Source organism: Gossypium arboreum, chromosome 4 (assembly GCF_025698485.1).
Source record: "Gossypium arboreum isolate Shixiya-1 chromosome 4, ASM2569848v2, whole genome shotgun sequence".
Lineage (NCBI taxonomy): Eukaryota > Viridiplantae > Streptophyta > Magnoliopsida > Malvales > Malvaceae > Gossypium > Gossypium arboreum.
This window is the reverse complement of record NC_069073.1, coordinates 100,941,930-100,950,520: the sequence shown is the minus strand read 5'-3', so window position 1 is coordinate 100,950,520 and position 8,591 is coordinate 100,941,930. Positions and strand designations below refer to the sequence as shown.

Below are 8,591 nucleotides of genomic sequence, written 5' to 3'. Positions count from 1 at the left end.
AACAACAAGAAAACGCCATTTTTTTAACCTTTGCACATTCGACCATCGTTTACAAGTAAATCCTTGGACATTTTTCTTTGATTTTTATAGATTTATGATCATGAGAGATTGATTTAGCTAGCTCATGTATCAATTTGTTCAATTTTTGAAATTTTGATAAGTTTCCATTGTTAAGAATGTGAGGAATTAGGCTTGAAATTGATAGAAATTTAGCTTAGATTATGAAAAGGACTAAATTGTAAATATTAATAAGCTTAGTTGTTAATTTTGTTACATTAGGGACAAAATTGAATAAAATGAAACATATTATGAAATTATGTCAAGAATAGAAATTGGGTCCTTAGTGAGTAAATGTGAAATCAGATTTTAATTTGATGTTATATATTGAAACTTATGCTTATCTCGAGTTTAGGGACTAAATTGAATAAAATACAAAATATGCTTGGCTTTGTATTTGAATGTGAATCAGATGAAAATTGATAGTGTATATTTATTGAATAATTATTCATAGCTAAAGATGACATCGGGTCGTTGATAGTGAAAGGAAAAAATGACAGTTAACGACGAGTGATACAAGATTTCAGTTTGTATTTCTATGATTCGAGATCAAATTAGTTATTGCATATTCATGATATTTTGCATATTATGGTATTGAGGTGATTTGATAATGGTTATTTAAATTGAATTGCTATGATTGAGATTGAAAATTGAAATAGTGGACTGAATTGAATAAAATAGAAAGTAGCATGATTTGATTTAAATGCTATATGTGGTAAGGAAAAGAATTGAAACATATTATAAAATGTGATGAAATTTTGAAATGATGATAAATAGAGAATTTTGGAATATGAATTAAATCATATAATGAAATTGGAAAATTGGTTACCCTATTAGCTGTTCGGATAGGGTCAAATATTATTGGCATGTTATAGGGTCAGGATATTGATTTGAAATCATCGTTGTCAGGAAATCTGGGGTGGTAGAATGTACATGTTGAGTTATCGTTGTCAAGCAACCTGAGGTGACAGAATAATCTGATTATGGAAACCATCCTTATCGTGCAACCCAGGATGGTAGTATGTACATGTTCAGAGTCATTGTTGTCAGGCAACCTGGGGTGACGGATCTACGTATCCATTTTGAGTTTGTGTCCAGTTAATAGGGTTATATAAATATGATTTGACTATATGGTAATCTGAAATGAAATGTGATATGATTTGGTATAATTGTAAACATATGAAATGTGATGTTCGATAACATTTGACAGACCATACAAATGAATTAAATCGAGACCTGAGGGGTGATTAAATATGAATGAACCAATAGGCTTGGAAATGATTGAAATGATTAGACAAAATTGAATATATGTGTATATATATAAGTTGATAATGGTGTATGAACAAGTATATGTTTATAGATGATAGTGTGAAATGATTAGGTAATATAGTATGGTTCAATTATATGAATTAATCATTAAGTTTATGTTATTAGTTGATATGTTACAAAAGAAAGAAATGATATCTTATTGTTGAATAGCATGAATGTTATGTTAAGGTACTTATGCAATGAACTGAAGTGCATAAATGGATATATGCAAGTCATATGGTAATGGAAGTTTTTACATGAGTATGTATGTGAGTTGACAACTAGAGTAGAATGTTTGCATTGATTTTTACTTGTATTGTATTGACTTGAATCATAAAAATAACACTGAGCTTTATCGTTCAACGTACGGTTTGTTTTCTTCGTGCATAGATGTAGGTAAATTCTGAAGTTTCGAAGTGTGATCCAATATCTAGTCAGTTGTCCTCAACTCAATAATGTTTGTATAGTCTCATTTTGTTTAATATTCGGTATGTATTTAGGTTGAGTCCATTTTGGCATAATATGTGATCACGTTCATAATTGAAGCTAGAATTGATATTTTGGAAATGGTTAAATAGTTGGATTATGAATTGGAGTATGTCACAAGGTTTGAAATGCAAAATTAGTTGTTATGTTATGCTTTATTTGAGTATATATATATGTCAAATGTTTTGAATGGTTTGTGCCATGAAATTAGCTTATATGTTGAATGGTAATGATGAATTGGTTGTATGGCATTTATACATTTATGGATAAGGTAGTATTGTATAGAATTGAACTTTTGGAACATATGTGTCTAGTTGGAAAAGTATATTGGAAAGTTGAATTTTTGTTTAGGTAAGTGCAATTTGGTGCCATTTTGGGCCATTTGCAAACAGATGGTCACGTTGCGACGTCGGACTCTTATCGTCATGACGAGATCTAGTCAATGAGTTGTGTTACGATGACCGCCTATAAACGTGTTATCATTTATAGTAAAAATATCACATCAAAAATATATAAAATTAAATCGGCAGTATCCGCAAGCGTACGGGTTAAATTGTAATATAGTAAAATTTACAACGAAACACCTGTAAGTATTCCGAGGATTGTACCAAATGGATTGCAGATTGGAGAAACTATTATCAAATTAATTACAGAAAATAATTACTAATATAATCGAGTCACAAATTAGTAGTGTTAATCCAAATTAAAATATTAATTAAATTAATTAAATTAAATAAACCTAAATTAACCTAATGGAATTTCTTATTCCTAGTGTTGACAATGCGAGCCTCTAACTTATGATCGATTAAATCCCTAACTATCTAATTAAATAATTATTTATCCTTGATTGAGTTATTTATCACCCTTAGCTAAAAATACCCTTCCAGTCTCATCTTCACTAAGAATTACCACCTATGTTATAAGTATTAATTGCATCAAACAAAATATTCAATCTTCTATTTGGTTTTTTAAATTCCTCCTTTATTTTCATATTTTGGAGTGTTAGAAGGTGTAACTAAATTTTAGTTTAGTGATTTTGTGGGCCTAGATGTTCTATACTTGACCCTAACACCGTTTAAAAAAATAGATGACGTGATACATTAACCAATCAATGGGCACTGCATATATGTTTATTGACCTTTGACTTCTAGCTCAGACCCTTGTGGGCAATTTTTCCATTTTTTTTATTGTTGAAAGAAATATTTTTTATCAAAATTAGATTTTTATATTAAAAGTATATTTTTCTTTAAAATAAAAATTATATAAAATGTTTTAATATATTTTACTTTTAAAAATTACTTTCACGCTTTTTTGAAATGTTACTTTGTTTTGTTTTTCAATTTTTCTTCTAATCTACTAAAATTTTTCACTTCCATATTTTTCTCAAGAATCAAACAAGATACTACAAAGGAATAATTAAAACTAATGATAGATATTTCTAAATCATTCTTACTAAAATAAATCTCACCCAAATATCTAAAAATTTGAGATATAACATAATCCTCATTTAGACTAGAACATAAACAACAACAAAAAATCAAAGGAAAATTGAAAAATATAAAAGTTTATCTTTTTCTTTTTGTTTCTGTAGATGTAATTTTAGGTAAATAAAAATAAAAAGAAATGACCAAAATGAAGAACCTAATTCATTGAAGATACAAAAATTGTTTGGAAGATTCAATGAAGAAACTTAAACATATAATTTCAATATGATGGAACTAGAAAGAGAGGAGGGCTTAAGTAACCCCCCCTTTCAAACTTGGGTTTTAGGGGATCGTTTGAAGGATCTACGTGATGAAAAGGTTCATCATGCTAAGAAAAGAACGTCGTCAAAGTTACACGGTTGTCCAACGGTTGGATCTTTAGATTGAGATTAGAAAATTCCAAAAATTTAAAGGCATTTCATAGCTTTTAGAAATTTTTTCAAATTGGGAAACGAAAGAGAGAACGAAGAGCAACACTCTGTGCCATTTTGAGTTGGAAGGAGGCCGAGGGCAGCTGTGGTAGCAACTAGGGTTGAAGAAGAAAGGAACAAAAGAAATAAAAAAAAAAAAGAAAACAATAAGTTTTCAAGTAAAAACGTGAAAACTAAAGTATTGTGAAAAATGTAATTTGGGAAAGAGAATAATTTTAGGATTTATTGCAAAGAAGCCCTTGAACTATTAGTCAATGAGCCAACATGAGCCACGTGGCACCACATAATTGGTCAACATATCATTTCATCATTTTTTTAATGGCGTTAGGGTCAAGTACCACTATGATTAAGGAGATTGAAATACATGTACCAGATTGGACAAATTAAAAGTGTAGGTACCATATTGGAAGATTCGGTAAAGTATAGGGTAATTTCTCATCTCATTTTTAATTTATGCCAAACTTAATATGCATTATCTATATGAATGGATCATGAAATATGATGGTTGAATTGTTAAAATATTACTAATGTAAAAAGTTACAAAAAAGTAAAATCACTTAAGTTTTACACTAGTATAAATGGATCCCTCCCCACACACATATATACATATATTGGAAACTTCTCTTCAATATAAAGAAAGCTTTAAAAGTTGGAAGTCCTTGACGAAGTCCCCTAGAATACCCTATTATATAATATAGTAAAAAAGGTAAGAAAAGTTTCATTTATGCAAGTCCTTGATGACCTTCCTCTGGATGTGTCACATGCCGTTGAAAGATACATCCGTCTTTGCTGGTGACTTTTGACCTTCCCAAGCATTCTTCTCCAGCAACAGTGACTTTGATGTTTGTTGCTAGGTTTTCTTGACTGGTAGCAAAATCACTTAAGTTTTACACTAGTATAAATGGACCCCTCCCCCCACACATATATATACATATATACACATATATAAAGTATTGTGAAAAATGTAATTTGGGAAAGAGAATAATTTTAGGATTTATTGCAAAGAAGCCCTTGAACTATTAGTCAATGAATCAACATGAGCCACGTGGCACCACATAATTGGTCAAGATATCATTTCATCATTTTTTAATGGTGTTAGGGTCAAGTACCACTATGATTAAGGAGACTGAAGTACATGTACCAGATTGGACAAATTAAAAGTGCAGGTACCATATTGGAAGATTTGGTAAAGTATAAGGGTAATTTCTCATCTCATTTTTAATTTATGCCAAACTTAACATGCATTATCTATATGAATGGATCATGAAATATGATGGTTGAATTGTTAAAATATTACTAATGTAAAAAGTTACAAAAAAGCAAAATCACTTAAGTTTTACACTAGTATAAATGGATCCCTCCCCACACACATATATACATATATTAGAAACTTCTCTTCAATATAAAGAAAGCTTTAAAAGGTGGAAGTCCTTGATGAAGTCCCCTAGAATACCCTATAATATAAGATAGTAAAAAATGTACGAAAAGTTTCATTGATGAAAGTCCTTGATGACCTTCCTCTGGAGGCGTCACATGCCGTTGAAAGATACATTCGTCTTTGCTGTGACTTCCGACCTTCCCAAGCATTCTTCTCCAACAACAGTGACTTTGATGTTTGTTGCTAGGTTTTCTTGATTGGTAATTGAGCTTCGGACTTTTGTAAATTTTTGGGCTTTTGGATTGGTGGACCTTCTATGTACCTTTCTCTTTCTTTAATGAAAGCATGATATTGAAAAACAAATATAACAAATCTTACAATTTAAATATAACAAATCTTAAAATTTTCAAACCAACGATGATCTAAATTAAGACCATTTTTGGCTTCCAGTTAAAATATTGTATTTTACGAATTTAGAAATTCTAATTTATGAACTTTAATATGCTATTCGTCCATATATTTCTTGATACAAATCACACATCATTAAAAAATTTCATTTCTTTACGTAAATTGAAAGATGATTTTATAATTACCAAAATAGTATTTCACTAATTTATCATTAAAAACCTGAATTGGCCAGGAAATTAGTTGAAAATCGAAGGCTTAGGACCATCATAACATTAAGAAAACAAGGAAATATCAAACTAGAATTCTTTGAAGGAATTCAACTACAATTGACACGGAAAAAGCAAACACACAATCCGTAGGCAGATGCCAGTCTCAACCAAATGAACACATATCAAAATTGGTCTAAAAAACTATTAAGTACCAGACTACATAGAAAACCAAAATCAAAAGGCTCTGATACTATCAAATGCAATCTCATTTCTTCTTGGCAGCAGATTTGGTGACCTTAGCACCGGTTGGATCCTTCTTCTCAACGCTCTTGATGACACCAACAGCCACAGTCTGACGCATGTCCCTGACAGCAAACCGTCCAAGGGGTGGGTACTCAGAGAAAGTCTCCACAACCATCGGCTTGGTGGGAACCATCTTTATCATCCCTGCATCACCATTCTTCAAGAACTTGGGCTCCTTCTCAAGCTCCTTTCCAGATCGCCTGTCGATCTTGGTCAGCAATTCAGAAAACTTCACAGCAATGTGGGAGGTATGGCAGTCAAGGACTGGGGCATATCCGTTTCCAATCTGCCCAGGGTGGTTCATGATGATGACCTGAGAGGTGAAGCTGGCAGCCTCCTTTGCAGGATCATCCTTAGAGTTTGAAGCAACGAAACCACGCTTGAGATCCTTAACAGCAACGTTCTTGACGTTGAATCCAACATTGTCACCGGGGAGAGCCTCAGAGAGGGCTTCATGGTGCATCTCAACAGACTTAACTTCAGTGGTCAGACCAGAGGGGCCAAAGGTCACAACCATACCAGGCTTAAGGACACCAGTCTCAACACGACCAACAGGTACAGTTCCAATGCCACCAATCTTGTAGACATCCTGAAGTGGGAGCCGAAGTGGCTTGTCTGAAGGCCTCTTGGGCTCATTGATCTGGTCAAGAGCCTCAAGGAGAGTGGGACCCTTGTACCAGTCAAGGTTGGTAGACCTCTCAATCATGTTATCACCCTCAAATCCAGAGATTGGGACAAATGGGATCTTGTCAGGGTTGTAACCAACTTTCTTAAGATATGAGGAGACTTCCTTCACAATTTCATCATACCTTGCCTTGGAGTATTTTGGAGTTGTTGCATCCATCTGTACAAGATGATAATTGAAATTCAATTATTAATAAAAAGAACATCAATACAATCTAACAATAAACTCGAACACGTTCTAAACCTTACCTTGTTGCAGCAGCAAATCATCTGCTTGACACCAAGGGTAAACGCAAGCAAAGCATGCTCACGTGTCTGACCATCCTTTGAGATACCAGCTTCGAAACCACCAGTGGTCGAGTCGATAATGAGAACAGCACAGTCAGCCTGTGAGGTACCAGTAATCATGTTCTTGATGAAGTCACGGTGTCCAGGGGCATCAATGACTGTGCAGTAGTATTTGGTAGTCTCAAACTTCCAGAGGGCAATATCGATGGTAATACCACGTTCACGTTCGGCCTTAAGCTTGTCAAGCACCCATGCATACTTAAATGACCTTTTGTTCATCTCAGCAGCCTCCTTCTCAAACCTCTCAATCACACGCTTGTCAATACCACCAAGCTTGTAGATCAAATGACCAGTGGTTGTAGACTTCCCAGAGTCGACATGGCCGATGACCACAATGTTGATGTGAACCTTCTCCCTTACCCATTATAGTACTCAAGAGAGGAGCTAAAAATCAAGAAGAAACATATTCATAAAATAAGCTCAAAACATAATTCCAAGTCAAAATCACAAAAGAAGACCAACATCTTGCGAACAAGAAACAACGAATCTGAGACCCACTTTTATTGTTTACTAAGAACAGTTCAAGTTAATTTCGAAAAAGAAAATCAAGCCGCATTTAAATTCAACAGATCCAACATTGATAAAACGTGGCCGCTGGGATTCGAGCCCAGTTCCTCCATAGATATGGAGTTCATTCCAATGAACTACAGCCACTAGATCTTAACTTATCCTTTCCCATGAAGCCAGTCAAACATGTCCATCGAAGACAAACGAGCCTAAGAAAATAATCCCCAACAATTTTAATTATTTTCGTTAAAAAATTTCCCTTAGGCAGCATTTGCTTCAATAAACCAGTTATCACAGGAATTATTTGCTCAGAAAAATAAATTTCAGAGTTCAAAACGTACATGCATGAATGAAATCTAAAAACACAACCAAAAAAACAAAGAATCAGATCCGAACCTATACACAAAATATGAATCGTATGAACTATTTCAGCGAATCAGATATAATATTTCAGCTGCCAACAAATCAGACTACATTTTTCTTCGAATCAAAGCAATAACATTTGAGAGATAATCATAAGTTGTAAATAGATTAATACCGGTGAGCTAAAAGGGGAGTCTTTTGAGATTGGCTTGACCAGAAGCAGAAGAAGAGAGCGTTGAGTGAGAGGAAGAGAGGGCGACAGCAGCTGGCTGCTTTTAACTTAAGTAGCAAGCCACACTCTCAGCTTTGGCTCAACTAGGGTTTCTTTCTTATCCGTCGGATTGCAATTAATCCAACGGTTCACGACTGACATCTCATATTATAAGTAAATTTGAGTTTCTATTCATGTTGGAAAACCAATAATACCCCTAGCCTTTTGAGAGAATAATAAGATATCTATTAAGCAACATTGATTCAACTCAAGATTAAATTTTAAATTATTCGAATTAAATTAATTAAGTTAATTGAGTTAACTTATTTTTTTAAAATTTTAAATTTAAATCAAGTTAAATTTTTAAATTTGAATAATTTAAATAAATCAAGTACAAAATATTTATACTTTCCC

At 33.1% G+C, this 8,591-nt stretch overlaps 1 protein-coding gene across 1 annotated transcript; it reads right to left on the bottom strand.

Annotated features, from left to right (window-relative positions):
- Positions 1-5,788: 5,788 nt before the first annotated feature.
- Positions 5,789-8,310, bottom strand: LOC108488998 (elongation factor 1-alpha-like). The gene is made up of 3 exons (XM_017793239.2): positions 8,142-8,310; positions 6,998-7,480; positions 5,789-6,908 (listed from the first exon to the last, which is right to left on the bottom strand). The coding sequence occupies exons 2-3, from the start codon at positions 7,313-7,315 to the stop codon at positions 6,027-6,029; spliced, it is 1,200 nt and encodes a 399-aa protein (XP_017648728.1). The 5' UTR covers positions 7,316-7,480; positions 8,142-8,310; the 3' UTR covers positions 5,789-6,026.
- Between the last annotated feature and the right edge of the window lie 281 nt (positions 8,311-8,591).